Here is a 23777-nt window from a genome sequence, read left to right as displayed (position 1 = left end):
GAGATATTTTTCATTTATGATATTCCCTTTATTTATCCAGTCAACATCAACTTTGGCCGCATGCCAAAAAGTTGTCATCATCGACCCGTTCTCTAGTTTTGGTGGGAGTGGTTAAGAAAATTTAAAAAATTAAGTAAATAGAAAGGGGAGAGGGTATGATTGATAAATAGTTTGTCTTTATTGATTGATTCATTTTGAAGAGTGAAAGGACAGATTTTTTTAGTCGAAAGAGATCTCCTGATCAATTATAAATTTATAATATGTAACCATGTGCGTCTCATTCTAATTTTTAATTGGATCGTTTAGGGCAGAAATTTGAATACACCCCTAATAAATGAAACAATATTAGGTTTTTGTTAAATAAATTAGTGAAAATAATCATCTGAAATGACCAAAAGTATATATTTTTTTATATATATACAAAATAGAATAATTGTATACACGACAAACCATAGTTTAGGCAGGAAAAGTTATATAATTTTCAAATCTTCATTACATGTTAAAGAGTTGCTTCAAACTTGGAAAAAATTTATAGTATTACTCTTTTCCTTCAGTGTTTACTACAAATGAAATGGAATTAATCAACGTTAAAAGATAATTTATAGAGATAAAATTAGACTATAATATTCTCTTAGTATCCAAAATTTTCTTTCCATCAACACCCGACAAAAGGAAAAAAAAAACGTCAATAGAAATTATAGCGTATATATATTCAATTATTTTTGTTTTTGTTCTAAAAAAATAAAAAGAAAGAACCATCTTTTTTTTTTTTGTTTGGATAAATTTATTATTTTGAAATGCATGACGTGGCCTACACAGGAAGGGCAATTTTCTCAATTAAATTTTGGCCCATACTATAAAATTAAAAAAGGTAGGAAGCTAGCTATTTTTTTTTTCAAAAGAAAAAAAAGGAAGCTATTTAATTCTACGACAACATATTTTTTAATTTTTATTATTATTATTTTTTTTTTTGGAAGGAAAAGGACGATTCATTAAAGAAACTTGAAAGCATACAAAATAATTGAAATGACGAATGACAGATATTGACCCAATGTAAAGAGATATTTTTTTCTAAAATATAAATATGTTGAATTAAATAAAAAACGAACATAATTCAACGATAATTAACATATAAGTCCCACCAAGAAGCTGTGAGTTCTATTCACAATCTAACGTTGTTGTACTCAAAATAACATGTTGAATCAAATCTACATACTTTTGGTCTAATTAAACTATATTCTGGTTGGCAATAATACAAATAGATAATATACCATTTTTAATAATTTGAAATTTAATTTCAAAATTGTCATTTTAATGATGTAAGAAAATATTATGAACAATATTTAGGTATTGATTACCGCTAAAATTTTGATACTAATAAAAAGAAATATAAAATAAGATATACTTTTCTCTTGTTATTTTATATCAATTCTGCCTCCGAGTACTTATTCCTTTGGTATTCTCAAGTAGCACCATAATTTTTCATTAAAATTTTTTCTTTTTTAATGTTATTAGACTCTACATCTCCTTTGGTTTTCTCAAAGTAACACCAAATTTTTCATTAAAAAATAATTCTGACCCTAACTCATTTAATTAGAAGACATTAATGCTCGTATAAATTTAAAGTTAAAAGACTGACCCATCATTCACCCTACTCAAAATGACAGCACCCTAAAAAACCAAAATATATTTATATAACTTAGACCATAATTATATTAAGGTGCCCCCACGCACATGACAATTTAATTAATTTGATAAGGTATATGGTATGGGGTTGAGATGGAGAGGGATTTTCTTGCGAACAGTGAGCCCATTTTCTTCTTCAACGTCCAATTCAGAGCCATTAGGGAGCTTCCAATCGAACCAATGGAGAAGATTTGCCAATGCACATTCAAAAGAAGCAAGCCCAAATGACATTCCAGGGCACTTTCTTCTCCCACCCCCAAATGAAATGAACTCATACTCATCTCGCCCATACTCATCTCGCCCTTTCTGACCACCTGAGTTCTTCTCCATGAATCTCTCTGGAATGAACTCGTTCGGCCTTTCCCAGATCTTGGGATCCCTTTGAATTGCCCAAACATTCACAAAGACTCTAGCTTTCGATGGAATGTGGTAGCCTTCAATCTCCACATCTCCCATTGTTTCTCGAGGAATCAGTAGAGGGAGTGGTGGGTGTAATCTTAGAGATTCTTTTATCACACATTTCATGTACTCCATTTTCTCAATATCTTCCACTTCAATCCTTGCCTTCTTCCCAACTACTCTTCTCACTTCTTCTTGTACTTTGTCCATGGCTGCTCGGTTTCTCATCAGCTCTGTCATCGTCCATTCTAAACCCGTTGCAGTCGTGTCACTTCCACCCACAAACATATCCTGAAGATGATTAAATTTTCGAAACATGGTATTAGATTAGGAGACCGTGTTAATTTTGTGTTTGAACTTCTGTAATATCATTTTCTAGAACGAAAAAAAAAACAAACCATTACGATTGCTTTGAGATGATCGAGAGAGAAATGATAGTCCACTTTTTCACCCTGCATCAGCTGCAACATGATATCCATAAAATCCTTCTTAGATTCATCAGATTCACCACCGGCTCTCATCTTGGCCATGTGTTCTTCAACCACCTTACTCAAAAACGCATCCAAAGTTGTGAAGCATTTTTTCAGCTCCCCATCGAACCCTCTAACCACATCGATCCACCAAAGAGCAGGCAAGAAATCCGCAAAACAAAACGCCGTGATTATCACCATAGCCCTTCTCGATATGTCTCCAAATCTGCTCTTCCCATTCTCATCCTCAAATTTGTCTCCCATCATACATCTCGACACAATATTGTTCGAGGTCGACAAAAACAGCTCACAAAGATTCACAGATCCCTCACCATCACAGCCTCTACGGATCCTATCCACGAGCACAGCAACTTCCTCATCTCTCACGTACTGAAACGACTCCACTCTTTTAACACTGAAGAGTTCAAGAGCGCAGATTTTTCTGGCTTGTCTCCAGTAGTCACCATATGGGGCAAAAGCCACATCATGGGATTGGTAGAGCAAGATGTTGGCGGCCGTGGATAGGGGCCTGCTGGAGAAATTGAGGTCATGGGTCTTCATCACTTCTCTAGCCATTTCTGCAGAGGAAACCACCAGAGTTGGGACCTGGCCGAGCTTGAGGAGCATGAGAGGCCCATGTTTATCAGAAAGAGCTGCCAGAGATTGGTGTGGGAGTGATCCTAATTGGTGGAGGTTGCCGATGATGGGGAGTTTGGGCGGCGATGGAGGCAAGTTTTTGGTGTTGTTTTTGGGTTTGAAGAGCTTCAGCAACACTAGGAAGAAGAAGATAAGGCAGAGGGATAAAGGGATGAGATCAAATTTTGATATTGGATACATCTTCTTTGTAAACGGTGTGGGTCGTTTCAGAGTTTCAAGTTCATTTCCAGCGCTGATCTATTTATTTAGAAAAATACTTGCTGTTTGTAAGTCTCTGCAGTTAATTTTGGTGGGTACTATTCAATTTTTGACAAATAAAATAGAGAAAGGTTAAAAAATATCCAAAAAAACTGTCAAAATTCTTATCAGCCGTCGACACAAGGATGGTACTAATTATTGTAAAATCTATTTGTTTAATTAGATGCACATTCTCCAAAATTTCCTTGTTTTATTATTCATCAACATGACACTCATCATCAACAAACTCACAACATCTAATTTACCGAGTTCACGACACCTATACAAAATTCTTGTAGGTGTTGTCTTATTCTCAAGTCTTTGTAACTTATAAATATAAAAACGTTTATTGCTGCAGTTGATGTATATAAAAAAGAAAAAGAAAAATCCAAAGATTATACAGAGAAATTAATTTGATAATTCAGAATGATAAGAGTGAAGGGAGATGGAGACAATACATTACAGACAGGACATCATCACCCCATGAAAACCAAACTACATGATACATAACACAAAACAATATTATTATATAATAAAGTGCATATGCTCCCACGTGAGAATGGGAATTTACTTCTTTTAATTAGATGTATATTGGCTTCAAATGGAGAGGCATTTTCCTGCGAACAGTGACCCCATTTTCTTCTTCGACGTCCAACGCATCGCCATTAGCAGCAGAGAGCTTCCAATGGAACCAATATAGAAGATTTGCCAATGCATATTCAAAAGAAGCAATGCCAAACAACATTCCAGGACATATCCTACTCCCACTCCCAAAAGGGAATGAAATCAAAGTCTTGACCTTTATAATCGACAGAATTCTCCATGAATCTCTTTGGAATAAATTCGTTTGACCTCTCCCAAATATTGGGATCTCGGTGTATTTTTCAAGCATTCACAAACACTCTTGTTTTTTAAGAAATGTGGTAGCCTTCAATCTCCACATCTCTCCACATCTCCCAACGTTGCTGCACCAATAGAGGAAATGGTATCTTCCATTTCAATCTTTGCCTTCTTTCCAACAAATTTTCTTATCTCTTGGTTTCTTAGCAACTCCATCATTGTCCATTTCAAACCTGCTGCAATTGTGTTGCTTCCACCTACAAACATGTCCTACGATCCAAAATTTTCAGAAGGGTTTTTAGTCTATTTGGCTCTCCTCCAGATTAGAGGTGAAGTCAACCCCTTTTTTTCGTAATCTCTTTTTTATTCTACCTTAAACGAGATAGATAGATTAAAGCAGTAGGAGAGAAAACAAACCAATACAATTGCTTTGAGACTGTCACGAGAGAAATGACAGTCAACCATGTCATCCTGCATCAGCTGCAACATGCTATCCATAAAATCCTTTTTAGATTCATCAGAATAATTGACCACCACCTCTCATCTTGGCCTTGTGTTCTTCAACCACCTTACTAAAAAACGCATCCAAAGTTGTGAAGCATTTTCTCAGTTCCCCATTGAACCCTCTAACCACATCGACCCACCGAAGAGCAGGAAAGAAATCCGCAAAACAAAACGCCGTGAACAGCACGATAACCCTTCTCGATCCAAATCTGCTCTTCCCATTTTCATCCTCAAATTTCTTCCCCAAAATGCATCGAGACACTATATTGTTTGAGGTCGACAAAAACAGCTGACTAAGATTCGCAGATCCCTCACCATCACCACCAACACAGCCTTTACGGATCCTGTTGACGAGCACAGCAACTTCCTCGTCTCTCACGTACTGAAATGACTCCACTCTTTTGACACTAAATAGTTCAAGAGCGCAGATTTTTATTGCTTGTCGCCAATACTCACCATATGGAGCAAAACCCACGTCTTTGAAGTCGTAGGTGAAGATCTTTGCAGCCGTAGTTTGAGGCCTGTCGGAGAATGTGAGGTCATGGGTCTTCATCACTTCTCTAGCCATTTCTGCAGAGGAAACCACAAGAGTTGGGACCTGGCCGAGCTTGAGGAGCATGAGAGGCCCATGCTTATCAGAAAGAGCTGCCAGAGATTGGTGTGGGAGTGATCCTAATTGGTGGAGGTTGCCGATGATGGGGAGTTTGGGCGGCGATGGAGGTAAGTTTTTGGGTTTGTAGAGCTTCAGCAACACGAGGAAGAAGAAAAAAAATGCAGAAAGTGAAAGGGATGATGAGATCAAAGTGATTGGTTCCTCCGTAGGAATTTTGAAATTGTTGCCAAAGTTGCTGAAACTTTGATATTGGATCCATCTTCTTTTGGTCAACGGCTTGGGTTTCAGAATTTCAAGCTCCTTTCCAGCTCTATTTACTTATAGGCACATACATATAGTCTTTGAGACTTAGCTTGAGTATAAAGGTAAAACAAACAAAAAGTTCAACTACTTGATATCAATTGAGTTTTCTAAAATTTCTTGGAGAATATAAAAATTTTAAAGAGTTATTGAAACTGAAATTGAAGAGCTCAACAACATAAATTAGCAAAAGTTAGTAACTAAACTTGCTTCTACGGACAATATATATGGAAATGAGTAGATTTTTAAGAGTTCTTTTATGTTGAAGAAATTAGCTGCTATAAATTTGGCCTTTACTGATGGTTAAAAAATGTCAAAAATGATGGTATCAACCTTTTCAAAATATCAAACTTTTCCTTTTTGTTAACGTTATTTTGACCATCAAATATAATTAACTCGACGGCTTTTACATGTCAATTCTAACAAAAAAATATGTCAATTATTATACCCTTTTTATTGACGTTTATCAATCGTGGTCGTAAGAAATTATTGACGTTTTCAACCATCAACTTCCCTATTTTTGTTGGCATTTTATAGTTGAATGACTTTCAACCCGTCACAATCTTCTACGATGGTATTTGGAATGAGAAAAATCACCACAATATCTTTAAAATCATAAACCAAACATATATAAGCTATGCAAATTCAAAAAAATTCAATACACACAAATTTAGGCTTCTTGAAAAGCGAGTACAAGAGTTCTACCCTTCGCTCTCTCCTTTCCAAGATTATAGAGAGAAATTAATTTGATAATAGTTCAGCATGTGGCAGTGTGACCGAAGGGAGATGGAGACAAATTCATTACAGACACAGACAGGAAATATGACATGTATGACACAAAAAACAATATTGTTATATAACAAAGTGCATGCTCCCACATGACAATTTTCTTTATTTTAATTTAGATGTATGATATTGGGTTCAAATGGAGAGGAATTTTCTTACGAACAGTGAGTCCATTTTCTTCTTCAACATCCAATTCTTTAGATCCATGAGGGAGCTTCCAATCGAACCAATATAGAAGATTTGCCAATGCATATTCAAAGGAAGCAATCCCAAACGACTTTCCAGGGCATATCCTTCTCCCACTCCCGAAGGGAATGAAATCAAAGTCTTGACCTTTGTAATCAATTGAATTCTCCATGAATCTCTCTGGAATGAACTCGTTTGGCCTCTCCCAGATGTTGGGGTCTCTGTGTATTTTCCAAGCATTCACGAACACTCTTGTTTTTGATGGGATGTGGTAGCCTTCAATCTCCACATCGCCTATAGCCTCTCGTGGCACCAATAGAGGAACTGGTGGGTGGAGTCTTAGAGATTCTTTTATCACACAGTTCATGTACGGCATATTTTGAATGTCTTCCATTTCAATCTTTTCCTTGTTTCCTACAATTTTTCTAACTTCTTCTTGAACTTTTTTCATGACTGATGGGTTTCTCATCAGCTCTGTCATCGTCCATTCCAAACCCGTTGCAGTTGTGTCGCTTCCACCTACAAACATGTCCTGCAATCCAAAATTGAAAAAATGGTTTTAGCCTATTTGACAATCTGATCTCAGAGGTGAAGTTAAGAACTCGTTTTGTAACGTTCCTGTTTTTTGTTTTTTTTCTTCATTTCTACTCCAGAAAAATGAATTGCATGGCTTCAACATCGATGAATTAAAATATGATGAAACAATATTTTAATTTATGTTTTGGAACAAATTGGGAACACGAATAAGAAAGGAAAAACTTGTTTTTGTTGTTTCCAAAATTTCTTCACAATCTTTGAAAATGTTCTAGAAAAGAAAAAAAAAGAAACATAGTTAGTTGCAAAATACTAAAATTTATTAGGAAAATTGGGAACAAGAAACAAGAAACAAGGAACAGAACCATAAGTCATAAAATTTTTCCTTTTATTTCTTTTTTTTTTTTAAGGAGATAGATTAAAGAAGCAGGAGAGAAAACAAACCAACACAATTGCTTTGAGATTGTCTAGAGAGAAACGATAGTCAACCATGTCATCCTGCAATATCAGCTGCAACATGCTATCCATAAAATCCCTTTTAGATTCATCACATAATTCACCACCACCTATCATCTTAGCCTTGTGTTCTTCAACCACCTTACTAAAAAACGCATCCAAAGTTGTGAAGCATTTCTTCAGTTCCCCATTGAACCCTCTAACAACATCGATCCACCAAAGAGCAGGAAAAAAATCCGCAAAACAAAACGCCGTTAATAGCACCATAACCCTCCTCGATATGTCTCCAAATCTGCTCTTCCCATTTTCATCCTCAAATTTGTCTCCCATCATACATCTCGACACAATATTGTTCGAGGTCGACAAAAACAGCTGAGCAAGATTCACAGATCCCTCACCATCACCACCAACACAACCTCTACGGATCCTGTTGACGAGCACAGCAACTTCCTCGTCTCTCACGTACTGAAATGACTCCACTCTTTTGGCGCTAAAGAGTTCAAGAGCGCAGATTTTTCTGGCTTGTCTCCAGTACTCGCCATATGGAGCAAAACCCACGTCTTTGAAGCCGTAAAGCAAGATCTTTGCAGCCGTAGTTTGGGGCCTGTCGGAGAAATTGAGGTCGTGGGTCTTCATCACTTCTCTGGCCATTTCTGCAGAGGAAACCACCAGAGTTGGGGCCTGGCCGAGCTTGAGGAACATGAGAGGCCCATGTTTATCTGAAAGAGCTGCCAGAGATTGGTGTGGGAGTGATCCTAATTGGTGGAGGTTGCCGATGATGGGAAGTTTGGGCGGCGATGGAGGGAAGTTTTTGGTGTTGTTTTTGGGTTTCAAGAGTTTCAGCAACACGAGGAAGAAGAAGAAAATGCAGAGAGAAAAAGGGATGAGATCAAATTGTTGCCAAATTTGCTCAAACTTTGATATTGGATCCATCTTCTCCGTCAATGGCGTGGGTTTGAGAATTTCAAGTTCCTTCAACCTCTATTTATTTATAGCCCACATGCATAGACTTTAAGACACTTTTTTTTTATACAGACTTTAAGACTTGAGTATAAAGCTAAAAAAAAAAATAATAATAAAAAATTTCAACTAGTTCGTAGCCATTAAAAATTTGTTGGAGAATAGATCAGTAGTAACTAACATATATCAAGGTTGTGAATTCAATCCCGACCTATCCCATATTCCAAAAAAGAAAAAACTGTTGGAGAATATAAAAATATGAAAGAGTCAATTGAATAAAATGGAAAGTGATAAAATACAAATTAGTAATTATTGTGCTTAAAATTAATTAATCTTATATTGGAAAATACCTGCTTCTCAACAATGAGAAGGAACTGTTGTAAAAGACAGAGAGACAAGAATGAATTGTCAAATATCTAATGGTGATGAGGACAAACTTCATCGAGAAGCATGATCTATTTCAATGATAAGATTGTAGCTACATGATAGTCGTGAATACTTTGACTTATAAGCAGATACCTATAGGTTCTCAAATACTCACTCAAAGAAAATATATATATATATCATTGATTTCTTTAAATATATTATATACTGGTCTTGATCGGATGACAAAGAAAGGCAAAGAAAAATGAGGATACGAACCAAAGATGCGTGTTATGGAAAATGGCATTTAATTTTTAAAACGATATCATTAAATACACATTGGTCAAATTATTTTTTTGAAAAATATAATAAACAAACTATCAATCATTGTGTTATTTAAAATGAAGATGCTCATCATGTTTGGTATATATAGATTATTACTCTCATAAATATACAAAAGAAAGTTCAGATTCAGAGATGTGAGATTAAAAAGAATGGGCGTGGAAGAAGTTTGGAACAGCATCGTCGATGGGCATATTTTACGAGGGCTATTATTTTAGAAGAATTTAATCTTTGACTTTTGCTTATCTCATTTTGATAATATGAATTATGGGATTTTCTTATTGTGGAGATTTAATTTTTGATGTTTGTTTATGAAATTTTTTACCCCCGTGACTATTCTTTTCAACTATACACGATGGAATAATCTATTTCGATATATAAAAGGGGACAAATTTGAAAAATCTATTAGGGAAGAGAGCGTTGAATAAGTTGGAATCATCCCTTACCAACTATGGGATAAGTTGAATGTTAAGGTCTTGTTGAAAATAGTCGAAAGTCAATGTGATGAGTTTAAGTGGAAGGTTAGTATTGGGACCTTGGGAGGAAATGACAAAGGCCAATATATTGTAAAGTCATCGAGGTCATGCAGCAGTATGAGGATTTGGATAAAAATAGTCAATAATAGTCAATATGTTGCAAAGTCATCAAGACTTTAGCCAATAGTAGTCAATGATTGATGTAGCAGTTTGAGATATTGGATACCTGGTTCTGTAGGAGAAGTGTCGAAGCCCTAAGTAGAAATGATTAGAGGTCGGTACAACTATAAAGAGTAAATATGGAGGAACAAGAAAGCATTAGAAAGAGTTTGTTAGAGTTAAAAACTCTAATGAGGCTCGAAGAATTGTGTTTTGCAAATCAAATGAGCTTCAATTTTTGCCAACCTAACTATAGTTTAATGGCTAGAGTATTATAATCTTCTTTTATCGGTCAAAATTTCGAATTCCTTCCCTACTTTTGACGAACTATTTATGTTTCTCATTTTTTTTAGAAATAATCTCAAAATTGTATAATAATTTTAGGAACAACAAAAATAAGTTTCTTGCTTTCGTTCCTAATCTATTCCAACATAAAAATAGTTTTTATAAAAAAAGAGGAAATAGAAACTAGAAACGGAAAACGTTCCCGAACGTGCCTATATTTCAACTCTATATCTAAGATTTACGAAATTAAAGGACGCCCATCTAATGACCCCGTCATTAAATAATTCTTGTTTCCTTGTGTTTAAGCTCCATTCTTTTCCTATCTCAACTCTGCCACTTATGAATGATTGGCATACGAAGTTATTCATTATAAAATATCAATATTTTCGTGTACATTCAAACTTTTTTATTTATTAATTCAGTAGATAAGACAAATTATTATTATTACGTGTCAATGATTTGAGTTTCCGTATATTTTTTTTAAAATCATTATTTTGAAATGCGTGAAAACCCATACTATATGGTCTCGTCTTCGAGCAACATTATCTTTTTGGCTAATACTGTCAGACCCATTTGGTAAATTTATCTCTCTCCCCAATTCATTTTTCTTTCTTTTTTTTTTTTTCTAATTTACAGTCACATGCATATTATTGGGAATATAAATGTATTGATGTAAATTGATTATAATATAATTTATTGTCGTTGAAAAATTGGAATGGAAAATAGATCCATTGTATAGAGTTATTTAGCAGGAAAAAAACCAACTTTTCATTCTAATAATTTTTTTTTTTCTGAATAAGAGTAAAGATTCCAACCATGTGATATTAAATAGGATTTCTTCATTCCACAATTATTGAACTAAAAAAATTAATTTTAATGTTGATACCAAAGTATTAATTCCAGTATAGGATTAGATATATAGCAACCTAATAACAAAACTACATGAATTTAATTATTTTTAGCGAGAGGAGTTTTACCCTTCACTCTCTCGAAGTTTTCTCGATGAGCAAAATCTTTCAAAGATTATAAAGAGAGAAATTAATTTAATAAAATAACACACAGAATCATAGAAGGAGATGAAGAAAATACATTTATGCTTATTATATAAACTAAAGCTTACAGACAGGACATCACCTACTGAAATCCAAAGCACATAATACATGAACCAAAATAACATTATTATTATATTATATAACAAAGTGCTCCCAAATCATAATTTACTTTGCTTAATCAAATGTATGAAATATTGGGTTCAAATGGAGAGGATTTTTCTTACGAACAGTGAGCCCATTTTCTTCTTCAACATCCAATTCAAAGCCATTAGGGAGCTTCCAATCGAACCAGTATAGAAGATTTGCCAATGCATATTCAAAGGAAGCAATCCCAAATGACATTCCAGGGCATATTCTTCTCCCACTCCCGAAGGGAATGAACTCGAAGTCTTGACCTTTATAATCAACTGAATTCTCCATGAATCTCTCTGGAATGAACTCGTTTGGCCTCTCCCAAATGGTGGGGTCTCTGTGTATTTTCCAAGCATTCACAAACACTCTTGTTTTTGAAGGAATGTGGTAGCCTTCAATCTCCACATCGCTTATAGCCTCTCGTGGCACCAATAGAGGAACTGGTGGGTGGAGTCTTAGAGATTCTTTTATCACACAGTTCATGTAGTGCATCTTTCGAATATCTTCTATTTCAATCTTTGCCTTCTTTCCAACAGTTTTTCTGACCTCTTCTTGGACCTTTTCCATGACCGGTGGGTTTCTCATCAACTCCGTCATTGTCCATTCCAAACCTGTTGCAGTCGTGTCGGTTCCACCTACAAACATGTCCTGCAATTCAAAATCGAAAAAGAATTAGGGTTGAATCACCACTAAACTTAAATTTTAAGCGTTACAAAATTAAACCATATGATAAGAGAAAACATGTCCGGCATGCTCTCCAAAATGGGAAAAGAGGTTGACCAAAAACTCAAGTGGATGAGTTTTTAATGATATATCATTTATCAACATTTTAAAAATTCAAACATAATAATGTCTCCTAAATCACCACCGAATATAATTAAAAATTTAAATCCAGGGATTATGACAAATTTAATCATTTATCAATATATTAAATGGGTAGGCTTAGAATTTATATATATATAATATATTTTTAACCTCAAACTCTCTTTTATATGTATAATCTTTTAAGAGTCAAATTTTAGAAAAAAGTATAATTAAAATGTTTAAAAAGCTGGGGAAAAAACAAACCAATACGATTCCTTTGAGATTTTCCAAAGAGAAATGATAGTCCACCATGTCACTCTGCATCAATTGCAACATAATACCCACAAAATCCTTTTTAGATTCATCAGATTCACCACCAGCTCTCATCTTGGCCTTGTGTTCTTCAACCACCTTACTCAAAAACGCATCCAAAGTTGTGAACCATTTCTTCAGTTCCCCATTGAACCCTCTAACCACATCAATCCACCAAAGAGCAGGAAAGAAATCCGCAAAACAAAACGCCGTGATCAGCACCATAACCCTCCTCGATGTGTCTCCAAATCTGCTCTTCCCATTTTCATCCTCAAATTTCTCCCCCAAAATGCACCGAGACACTATATTGTTTGAGGTCGACAAAAACAGCTGACTAAGATTCACAGATCCCTCACCAACACAGCCTTTACGGATCCTGTTGACGAGCACAGCAACTTCCTCGTCTCTCACGTACTGAAACGACTCCACTCTTTTGGCGCTAAAGAGTTCAAGAGCGCAGATTTTTCTGGCTTGTCTCCAGTACTCGCCATATGGGGCAAAACCCACGTCTTTGAAGCCGTAAAGCAAGATCTTTGCAGCCACGGTTTGGGGCCTGTTGGAGAATTTGAGGTCGTGGGTCTTCATCAATTCTATTGCCATTTTTGCTGAGGAGACCACCAGAGTTGGGGCCTGGCCGAGCTTGAGGAGCATGAGAGGCCCATGTTTATCAGAAAGAGCTGCCACAGATTGGTGTGGGAGTGAGCCTAATTGGTGGAGGTTGCCGATGATGGGGAGTTTGGGCGGCGATGGAGGGAAGTTTCTGGTGTTGCTTTTGGGTTTGAAGAGCTTTAGCAACACAAGGAAGAAGAAGAAAATGCAGAGAGACCAAGGGATGAGATCAAAGTGAAGTTGCTGAAACTTTGATATTGGATCCATCTTCTCCATCAACGGTGTGGGTTCGAGAATTTCAACTTTGAGACTTTAGTATAAAGGGAAAAAAAATAGTTGACATCCATTCAAAACTCGTTGGATAATATAAAAATATATGAAAGAGTTAGTGAATAAAATAGTAATGGAAAGTGACATATGGACTCTCTGGAGCTATGTTCGGATATATATTACCAACCATTCAATATGAGAGTTTACTCCCACACTAAAAATAATAAATTTAATTTTAAAAATTATATTATTGAAATACACATAATTAAAATATTTTTTTGAAAAATGTATTAAACAAATTATTGGAACATCCTTTTATTTAAAATGAAGATCTAAATTATTGTTAGATAACCAATATATGAATTAAATTTAGTCAATCCATCAATTAAATTTATTCTATAGTTTTAAAAGGACCCAACATATATTTGCAGTTAATACTTAGTAGTAAATGTATATACATACGCAAACACGCATATCAATAGTATATTACCTACATATATAAGTAGTCAAATATATTACAGATGTATATCATTTGGATAAAATTATTATATTAAAATTGGACCTTTATTTTATTTAAAGTATTATATTTAAAAATATAAATATAATTATTATTTTGTTAATTTTAGTCAATGTTGTTACATATTTACAGCACATTTTTTAACGCGTGAAACCCATTCAGTAGTGGGGAATATAATGGGTTAACAAGAGTTTTACCCTTCACTCTCTCGAAGTTTTCTCGATGAGTAAAATCTTTCAAAGATTATAGAGAGAGAAGTTAATTTAATAAAATAATACACAGAATCATAGAGTGAAGAAGGAGACAGAGACAGTACATTTAAGCTTATTATAGAAACTAAAGCTGACAGACAGAACCTGCTGAAAAGAAACCACATGATGCATGACACAAAATAACATTATTTTATAATAAAGTGCTCCCACATGAGAGAATCTACTTTATTTTAATCAAATGTACGAGATATTGGGTTCAATTGGAGAGGAATTTTCTTGCCAACAGTGAGCCCATTTTCTTCTTCAACGTCCAATTCACAGCCATTAGGGAGCTTCCAATCGAACCAGTATAGAAGATTTGCCAATGCATATTCAAAGGAAGCAATCCCAAATGACATTCCAGGGCATATTCTTCTCCCACTCCCGAATGGAATAAATTCAAAGTCTTGACCTTTGTAATCAATTGAATTCGTCATGAATCTCTCCGGAATGAACTCGTTTGGCCTCTCCCAGATGTTGGGATCTCTGTGTATTTTCCAAGCATTCACAAAAACTCTCGTTTTTGATGGAATGTAGTAGCCTTCAATCTCCACATCTCCTATAGCCTCTCGTGGAACCAGGAGAGGAAGTGGTGGATGGAGTCTCAGAGATTCTTTTATCACACAGTTCATGTATTGCATCTTTCGAATGTCTTCCATTTCAATCTTCGCCTTGTTTCCAACTGTTTTTCTAACCTCTTCTTGGACTTTTTTCATGACGGATGAGTTTCTCATCAGCTCTGTCATCGTCCATTCCAAACCTGTCGCAGTTGTGTCAGTTCCAGCTACGAACATGTCCTGCATGCCATCCAAATCAGAAAAAGGATTGGTCAAAAGCTTAAAGTTGATGGGTTATAACAAATTTAATGATCATATATCAACGTTTCAACATTATGGAAATTCAAACACAAGGTCCCGTAAATCACCATTAAACATGATCCAAAAGCTTAAATTGATGGATTATGACGAATTTAATAGTTTAGACTCATTTATATTTTATAGGTAAAATCTTTTTAAGAGTCAATAGATAATAATTAAAGTATTAAAAAAGTAGGAGAGAGAACAAACCAATACGATTCCTTTGAGATTTTCTGAAGAGAAATGATAGTCCACCATTTCACTCTGCATCAACTGCAACATAATACCCACAAAATCCTTTTTAGATTCATCAGATTCACCACCAGCTCTCATCTTGGCCTTGTGTTCTTCAACCACCTTACTCAAAAACACATCCAAAGTTGTGAAGCATTTTTTGAGTTCCCCATTGATCCCACTAACCACATCGACCCACCCAAGTGCAGGGAAGAAATCCGCAAAACAAAACGCCAACATCAGCACCAAAACCCTTCTCGTCAGGTTTCCAAATCTGCTCTTCCCATTTTCATCCTCAAATTTCTCCCCCAAAATGCATCGAGACACTATATTGTTTGAGGTCGACAAAAACAGCTGACTAAGATTCACAGATCCCTCACCATCACCATCAACACAGCCTTTACGGATCCTGTTGACGAGCACAGAAACTTCCTCGTCTCTCACGTACTGAAATGACTCCACTCTTTTGGCACTAAAGAGTTCAAGAGCGCAGATTTTTCTGGCTTGTCTCCAGTACTCTCCGTATGGGGCAAAACCCACGTCTTTGAAGCCGTAAAGCAATGTCTTTGCAGGCATGGTTTGGGGCCTGTTGGAGAATTTGAGGTCGTGGGTCTTCATCAATTCTCTTGCCATTTTTGCAGAGGAAACCACCAGAGTTTGGGCATGGCCGAGCTTGAGGAGCATGAGAGGCCCATATTTATCAGAAAGAGCTGCCAGAGATTGGTGTGGGAGTGATCCTAATTGGTGGAGGTTGCCGATGATCGGGAGTTTGGGCGGCGATGGAGGGAAGTTTTTGGTGTTGTTTTTGGGTTTGAAGAGTTTCAGCAACACAAGGAAGAAGAAGATAAGGCAGAGAGAAAAAGGGATGAGATCAAAGTGAAGTTGTTGCCAAAATTGCAGAAAATTTGATATGAGATCCATTTGTGGGATTGGGAATGTAATTGCAATTGCTTCCCAACTTTATTTATATAATTCTTTAACTCTTGTATGGGGTATGGAAATTTTCTTGCGAGTACCCTTGAGAAAAAGAAAAAGAAAAGGAAAATATTCCTTATTATTACTATTTTTTTTGATATGTAGAGGTGGAAAACTCACGATCTATTTGTTGGAAATATATAACTGTTATGTTTCAAAAAAAAAGAAAAAAGTGTTTGCATTCAGGTACAAGACAAGGTAGTAGGTAATTTAAAATTTTGGTGACTGTGCATTGTCACCCACCTTATCATGGTTTACTTAACAGTATATACTACAATTCTTATAGCCATAGAAACAATTCAATATATACTACAATTTTTATAGCCATAACAACAATTTTTTATACATAAATATGTCTACGTTTTAAAGTTAAAAGAAATAAAAATAAATCATAGTGCCTTAATAATATAAAAGTCTTCATTGTCAACTTAAACATAAACATAACTTAATTCGTTAAGGTATTATAATATCGACTAAGAAATCAGAGAATCAAATATCAAACGCCATATATTGTTGAATTGAAAAACTTTTAAGTACCTAGTCTAATAATTTTCTCTTTTTTTTTTGAGAATATAAAAATCTAAAGGAGTAATTAAAGAAATTAAACGAGATGGAAAGTGACACCTAAATCAAGTAATTATGAGCACTTGTTTATAATTAAGTAAAAGGCTACCTTTTGGGGTTTTCCCTTAAACTTTATCATGAGATTTGTGAAAAAAATATTCTTGATTGATTTTTTCACATATTATATTGGTTTAGGTAGGATTATAAAGAAAGCTATAAATAATAAATAAATAATGAAAAATGAAACCGCAATGCTTTGCAAATAAAATGAGTTTTAAAATTTTAAAATAATTAAAATAATTATTATTACAATATTTAGATGCTAGCTATCTTTTGTTGCACCGCTCTTTTGTTCCATTTTTCCATTTCCTTTAATATGGACTTTCAAAATTAAATGGCATTTTCAATCCAGTTTTAGAGGTCTCAATTTCATGAAAATATCTATAAGATATCTATGTCGATGAATATTTCTATAAAAGTCATAAAATTTAAAAAATCGTAAAAATTATTTAAATTAAAAAAATAAATATTTTCCTATAGTTAAAAAAATTGATATCAAATTATATATATATTAGTGACATTTTGTTGATATTTTTCATATTTTATCGATTTTCTTGTACTATGATGGAAATGTCGACTTACCTCTCATGTTGATGTCGAACTCATGGAAATATAGATATGTTGATAAAAATATCGACGTATTAATAGATATTTAAAACCATGTTTTCAACTAATGATCGATTCCATGAAATCCAACGTTAAACCAGCATAGTACTCCATCTTCTCCATGGTCAAATATTAACCCTAATCACTCCATCCAACGGCAACAACTAAATTTGACCGCTTGATCTTGATTCATGTTTTGTTGAGCCATTACAATTAAAGAAAAAAAAAAACTTGGTCAAAGTTTCCACAAATAAGTTGACAACTTTTTCCTTCTTCCAATTCTTTCATCTCTTTTGTCTAATTATTCCTTCCTCTCTCACGTTTATAGCCCATCAACAATATCTCACACATCTTTTCTATCCGATTTTGAACCATTTATAGCCTCTATATCATTGGTACTTAGGGCCTCAACTTGATGATGATTATCTCTTTTCCAATAATTCTTATAAGTTTGTAATTATGCCAACATCACTTGAGTGTGTTTTATTAATTAATCTAGTAGTATTGGGGATCGCACCTATAATGAATTAAGAGTTCTATTTTAATAAATTTTAACTAAAGCGTTCTAGTGATTTTTATTATGTATATTATATAGTACGATAGTATGTATTTGTTTATCTAATGCATCGTCATGCATAAATCTAATTAGCATGATTAATTAACCATGTGATGAGAATGTCTATTGACTATTGATATCATTTGTTTTTATTAAATATGTAAATAGTAGTCTCATACTAATGAGAAGTAGTATGGATGATTTATAGACTGCAAATAAAGGGAAATAAAACAACTCTCTATAGACTCTAATAACATGAAATTTTTTAGATGAAATTAAAATTACATGAACTTAGACTTTCATTTTTAATACAATAAATATAGAGTGAGAATTTGACATCTCACTCTTACCAATTAAAAAAAAGTTGTAGTATGGCCATGGGCATCCTCGTCATTTTATCCCAACATATTAATAATAAATATTATTACTTGCAATTATTGAGTTTGTTGAAGGGGTTTTTTTTTCTCTAAATTAACATTGTTTTTATTTATTGGTAAAAAAAATGAGATACCTTTGCAAAAAAATCAAAATAAGATAATATATTTTAAGAAGTAGCACTAGAATAATTCCAAGTAGTCAAATCATGCTTTATTTCCCAAAAGGAAAAAAGTCGTCAAATCGTTGATTTGTTCTCAGAAAAAAAAAAAAAGGTCCAATCATGCGGCATTAATTTCAACGCCCCACAGAATAACCCACTCATTAAAGCTAGCCACTAATTCAGTTTTAACAATTAATCTTCTAATTAAATTTAAATTAATTCCCTAGACAAAATACCCAAGCGAAAAGTTTCTATTTTCTTCTGTGTTAGGAGTCATGGAAAAGAGGGAAGGTTTAAATAATAACCTTAAATTAACTCCATTAATTAAGAAATGTATATCAGATGTATTTGAAACTTATTATCACGTATTATCGTATTAAAAGATAAAATAGAAGAAGATGGGACAAAATCATGAATCACATTTAAGATCACCACAGGTTACCAAGGTTGTACAAAATAAAGCCAAAAATCGATTTGGGTGATCAAATTAATGGTTGGTCATTTGAGTATTGTTTCAATCCACGTTGATTTTGTAGAGATTAAAATAAACAATTGATCTAATTTTATTTAAATATAAATAAAATATCAAACGAAAAAATAAGAATTTGAGTCAAACATGGGTACTAAAATAGATATTTAAAATAAGAAAAGAAAACCATAAATTTAACCTACGTTCTTGATTTTTAACTAATTGCTTAGAAGCGATGAGTAGCTGAAGAAAAATATCCACTTTTATCACGTTGAACATTGATAAAACTGAAAGCATAAATATATTAACTTTTGGAACATTGGGGTGAGTAGCCTTTCTCAAAAGACTATTATGAAATGTAGTCTATCTTCTATTTTTATGTTTGGTAAACATTTTCTGACAGCATCCAATAAACTAAATGACCATTATGTCCCTTCACTACTTTGTGATAAATTTTTACTTTTCGTGAATCTGATTTTCTCTCTCCTTCTCTTTCTTCTCGTTCTTCATCTTCTTCTCTCCCTCATCTCTCTTCGGGTTCCTTCTCTCTTCCCTCTCCCTCAAACTTTCTCTATCTTCCACGAAGAAATGAAAGAAACCGTTTCGCTTTTTCCGCCATTCGAAAAACATTGCAGGAGTAAAGTAGATTTTGTTCACAATTGAGGATCGAAAAAAGGAGGTTGTTTTTTCCGCCTCGTTTTTTCCTCTCTCTTTTTCCGTTTTTTTCTATAGTCATTCCTCATTTGATTTTTTATTCAATTTTTTGTTTCCCAAAAAAAATCATAAACGCGTACACACAAGAACAAGTCCATTTGGTTTTGTTTCAAAAAATCATAAAGCATATACATAAGTCTTAAGAGCAGATTTGAAAATAAGTGCAGAAAAAGTTGCGGTCTCGCTCTGACTCTCGATCTCGCTCTAGATCTCGCTCTCATTCATGCTCTCGCTCTTTTCTGTCTTTTTCTCTCTGTTATCGTTTTCTTTCTCTTCTCTCTTATTCTTTTTCTTCAATCTCGTTTGATTTTCTCCATAATCGGGGTATTTTCTAGTTAGAAAAAAAGAAGTTCCTTATCGTACATAACCCAAATAGCTTACTTTGTTGGTCAAAGAATACTAAAAAAAATTTTCGAAAAAAAATAAACAGAGGAGAGAGGGATTTTTTGTTGATTCATGCGAAAACGGAAAAAAAAAAAGAGGTAGAGAAAAATCTAAAGAAATTGTTCATTTTAATTTTGAGGAGATTTGAAGAAAGAGAAAGTTTGAAATCCATAAATTTTAAAAATTTTGAAGAAAATAAAGGAGAAGTTTGAAATCCGTAAAAATCTAAGAAATTTGAAAAGAGAGAAGAAGAGATAGAAGGTAGAAGAACACGGAGAGAGATGTGGGAGAGAGAAGAAGATGAAGAATGAAGAGGAAGAAGGAAAGAGAAAATATGAGATTCAAATGAAAAAATGAGAAGGAAACTAAAAATTTTAAGTAGGTTAATGAAGGGATAGAACAGTAATTTGGAATGAATAATGATGTCAATGTTTACCAAACATAAAAATGAGGGGAGGGGCCATATTTCATAATAGACATTTGAAAAAGATTATTTCACTTTTATTCTTTTAACTTTTCTTAGTTGGTGTAGAAATATCAATAAAATAGTGAAAGTCACCCTTATTTGTTGTACTAAAAGAAACGGTTAAAATATTAAAAGGCATTAGATAAATATCAATTCTACAAAAAGCAATGATTTAAATATTGAGGAGTTTGACATCTCGACGAGTAAAATCTATATTCTCATCGTCGACTTGAAAGCATAAATTTTAAAAATATATATATTAATTTAGAGGCCCAGATTTCAAATAAAAGCCCAATTTGGAAGGCCCAGCAGCCCAAACACTACATGCTTTCTAAACGAAATGAACGGCCTAGCTATCTAATGGAAGGTATGGAATTTACACTTTGTTAGGAAACAAACTTATTTAGGAGGGTACCTATCACCTAAATTACAAAACTATTCTTTAGTATATATACATTAATATTAATTAATTTTTAAATTCCAGAATTCATTAATTGGAAGGTTATATTTTGAATTCTATGATATTTGCTTAAGCTACGATACCAAAACATCCAAAAATATCCTCAAATCCCTCAAATTTGAATACCTCCAAAAATATCACCAAATTCTCCAAATTTGAAAACCCCCAAATTCGAAAATAGTGATGGTCCGTTCTCCGTTCGTCGGGATTATTCTTCCGACTGCTTGTGCCTTCTCAGACGATTCACTTTGATTTTGTTTGCTCCTCCATTCGTCTGCTTCAATTCGTCTGCTCCGTCTGTCTCAGAGGCTTTGTATCCGTCACAGAGTTGTCCATCCCATTGTCGAGTCTGTTTCCGTTCTACCATCGTTCCATTTCTGTCCGCTCCTTCGTCTCCGGTTCCCACCTCCGTTTTTCTCCGTCGCTGGAGCAATTCGTCTCCGTTTATCCCGATCGAAAAGTTTGCATTCCAATATATTCTAATATATCCTTAATGTTGAAAACCTTGTTTTTTTGTACTGTTAAACCCTGTTCTTATACTTTTTTTTGGTATATATTCCAATATATCCTAATGTTCATTCTATACCCAGGTAGTATCCAATAGTTGTATATATAGGGTTATATGGGAATATATCTTATAGTGAGTTTGATCTTAGCATACAAAGGACCATAACAAATTTGTGCATTTCCCTTTTTGTGTGTAGAGATATATGGGGATATATCTTGGTTGCCTTGCACTCTTTACCTTTTTGTGTATAGGGATATATTGGGATATATGGGATATATGGGGGAAAACGTGCTCGAACGAAGAGGAATCTGTTGAATCAAATCTGAAATGCATCCAGCGGTGGCTTCCAACAACCATTAGGAATTTACACACGAAACAGAGATGAAATTGGATATTTTTTCCATTAATAATAATGGTAAATCATAGGAATAAATTTTTTTCGAAGGAGTGAATCAAGCAATTAGTGTTGAAATTTTGTACGGGGTCTACAGGAATATGTTACAAGAATATGATTACAATTTAGGGATTCAAATGTTTTAAATTTAAAAAAAAAACTATAATAAAAGTAAATGTAACATAAATAAGGGTAAAATCGATATTATAAAAAATCTTACATGCAAAAATCTAAAAGCGTAAAATTTGAAAACTTTAGACATTTGTGAAATTAAGTTTAAAAAACAGCGTTCCGAAATATATTATCTTCTGTTTTTTACCTCTCTTTGAGTGTCTCTCTTATATATCTTTTATTTTTTTATTTTTTTTATTTTTTCATTTGTATATATGATCTGTTATAGATTTGGTAATTGTGAAACCAAATGAATTTAATCTATCCATATTTTTATAACAATATTATTCGAAGTATGAAAAAAGCGTTTCAATAATGTTATCTATGGGTATATTTCTCATAATTCTTTTCAAAATATAAATTAACATTTACACATTAATATTACTTATATTTTTTGATATGGTGATATAGAAATAATGGCAAGTTATAGTCTCATTTATAAGTTGCAATCAATCAACATGAGCATCGGCTTAATTATATTCAAAAAGAAAAGCCAATCAGTGCCCTATTTACTAATTCTAATAAATTTTATTAATTTCTTATGTAAATATTATTTATATTTTCTAGATATGTGATCAAAATTTAGTTAATTAATTATAACCTAATTAAGTTAATTAATATCTCAATTGTTAATTTAAACAATTTTCTTTATCAATATCCACGTTCCATGATTTTCATGATCTTTTCCAAGATCGTTATTTATATTTTAAGATATGAGCAGATCCAGTATTTTGCTTATAGCGCTTCAAAATTTAGTAAAATTAACTTAGAAGTTAAATAATTCTTTATTTATAAGAATTATAGTTTTTTTGTATAATTAATTATAAAATAATTAAAAATCTAAAAATATTTTTTTATTGATTTCTATTTATATGTGATATAAAAAATGACAAAGGTAAATTATAATATTATATATTAAGTATTAGATAATTAATCTTCAAATTGTCACTTGTATAGAGTGCAATTTTTTTAAAGATGAGACATCACCGAACTACTAAAGAAAAATAGAAATTGAGTAGCTATGGATTCAAGAATGATAAAACAAAATCCTTATTTATGTTGGAAAAAATTGGAAACGGGAACAAGAAACAAAAAAGTTGTCCAAATTTCTATACAATTTTGAAATTGATAACAAAACAAAATTAGTATTCAAATGCTTAGATTTATTAATAACATTAAGAACGAAAAACAAGAAACAAAAACGATATTTTGTTTTTTTGTTGTTTCTAAAATTTCAATGTAGTTCTAGAAACATTTTAAACGACAAAAAAACAGATACCAAATTAGTCCTTAGATGTTGAAAATCCTACCTCGACATCCTTTGAACTTGGGTGAAAATAAAAGGAGACAAAAGTCCCTTTAATTCGTGCTAAATTTATACACATGAAAAACGAGGTGGTGTAAAATTTTCGTTATGAAAATATCTAACTTAGCTCCATTTACTACCAATGACCTCAGGTGTATTACAGAAACAAAGTCTCTTACTAGTTCATGAGAAATTTTGTTTTTTAGTATGACAGGATATAAATTTAAACTCTCTGACTTTATGTTTGGATACCTATACCTTAACCCACAGAATTATGTTCGGGTTGGTTATCACAATTATTTGAACGACAATATA

General features: G+C 33.4%; 4 protein-coding genes and 1 pseudogene across 5 annotated transcripts; all 5 read right to left on the bottom strand.

The window, feature by feature from the left end:
* Positions 1 to 1672: 1672 nt before the first annotated feature.
* LOC111008613 (phenylacetaldehyde oxime monooxygenase CYP71AN24) lies at positions 1673 to 3493 on the bottom strand. Of its 2 annotated transcripts, none has more exons than XM_022281361.2 (2): positions 2490 to 3493; positions 1673 to 2376 (listed from the first exon to the last, which is right to left on the bottom strand). In XM_022281361.2, the coding sequence occupies exons 1-2, from the start codon at positions 3390 to 3392 to the stop codon at positions 1747 to 1749; spliced, it is 1533 nt and encodes a 510-aa protein (XP_022137053.1). In that variant the 5' UTR covers positions 3393 to 3493; the 3' UTR covers positions 1673 to 1746. The 2 variants fall into 2 exon arrangements, with proteins under 2 accessions (XP_022137053.1, XP_022137052.1); XM_022281360.2 differs by having other exon boundaries at positions 2484 to 3482.
* A 332-nt stretch (positions 3494 to 3825) lies between these two features.
* On the bottom strand, positions 3826 to 5760 carry LOC111008615 (phenylacetaldehyde oxime monooxygenase CYP71AN24 pseudogene; annotated as a pseudogene).
* Positions 5761 to 6312: 552 nt separating this feature from the next.
* LOC111008616 (phenylacetaldehyde oxime monooxygenase CYP71AN24-like) lies at positions 6313 to 8647 on the bottom strand. The gene is made up of 2 exons (XM_022281362.2): positions 7657 to 8647; positions 6313 to 7210 (listed from the first exon to the last, which is right to left on the bottom strand). Exons 1-2 carry the CDS (start codon positions 8599 to 8601, stop codon positions 6608 to 6610), a joined length of 1548 nt encoding a protein of 515 aa, XP_022137054.1. The 5' UTR covers positions 8602 to 8647; the 3' UTR covers positions 6313 to 6607.
* A 2683-nt stretch (positions 8648 to 11330) lies between these two features.
* LOC111008617 (phenylacetaldehyde oxime monooxygenase CYP71AN24-like) lies at positions 11331 to 13558 on the bottom strand. The gene is made up of 2 exons (XM_022281363.2): positions 12506 to 13558; positions 11331 to 12085 (listed from the first exon to the last, which is right to left on the bottom strand). The coding sequence occupies exons 1-2, from the start codon at positions 13436 to 13438 to the stop codon at positions 11480 to 11482; spliced, it is 1539 nt and encodes a 512-aa protein (XP_022137055.2). The 5' UTR covers positions 13439 to 13558; the 3' UTR covers positions 11331 to 11479.
* Positions 13559 to 14236: 678 nt separating this feature from the next.
* Positions 14237 to 16266, bottom strand: LOC111008618 (phenylacetaldehyde oxime monooxygenase CYP71AN24). Its single transcript, XM_022281365.2, has 2 exons — positions 15268 to 16266; positions 14237 to 14997 (listed from the first exon to the last, which is right to left on the bottom strand). The coding sequence occupies exons 1-2, from the start codon at positions 16210 to 16212 to the stop codon at positions 14392 to 14394; spliced, it is 1551 nt and encodes a 516-aa protein (XP_022137057.2). The 5' UTR covers positions 16213 to 16266; the 3' UTR covers positions 14237 to 14391.
* Positions 16267 to 23777: the final 7511 nt, after the last annotated feature.

This window comes from Momordica charantia, assembly GCF_013281855.1.
Source record: "Momordica charantia cultivar OHB3-1 chromosome 3 unlocalized genomic scaffold, Mcharantia_2.0 BLBB01000003.1, whole genome shotgun sequence".
Classification (NCBI taxonomy): domain Eukaryota; kingdom Viridiplantae; phylum Streptophyta; class Magnoliopsida; order Cucurbitales; family Cucurbitaceae; genus Momordica; species Momordica charantia.
The sequence above is the reverse complement of the archived record's forward strand: the minus strand, read 5'-3'. Positions and strand labels throughout refer to the sequence as shown.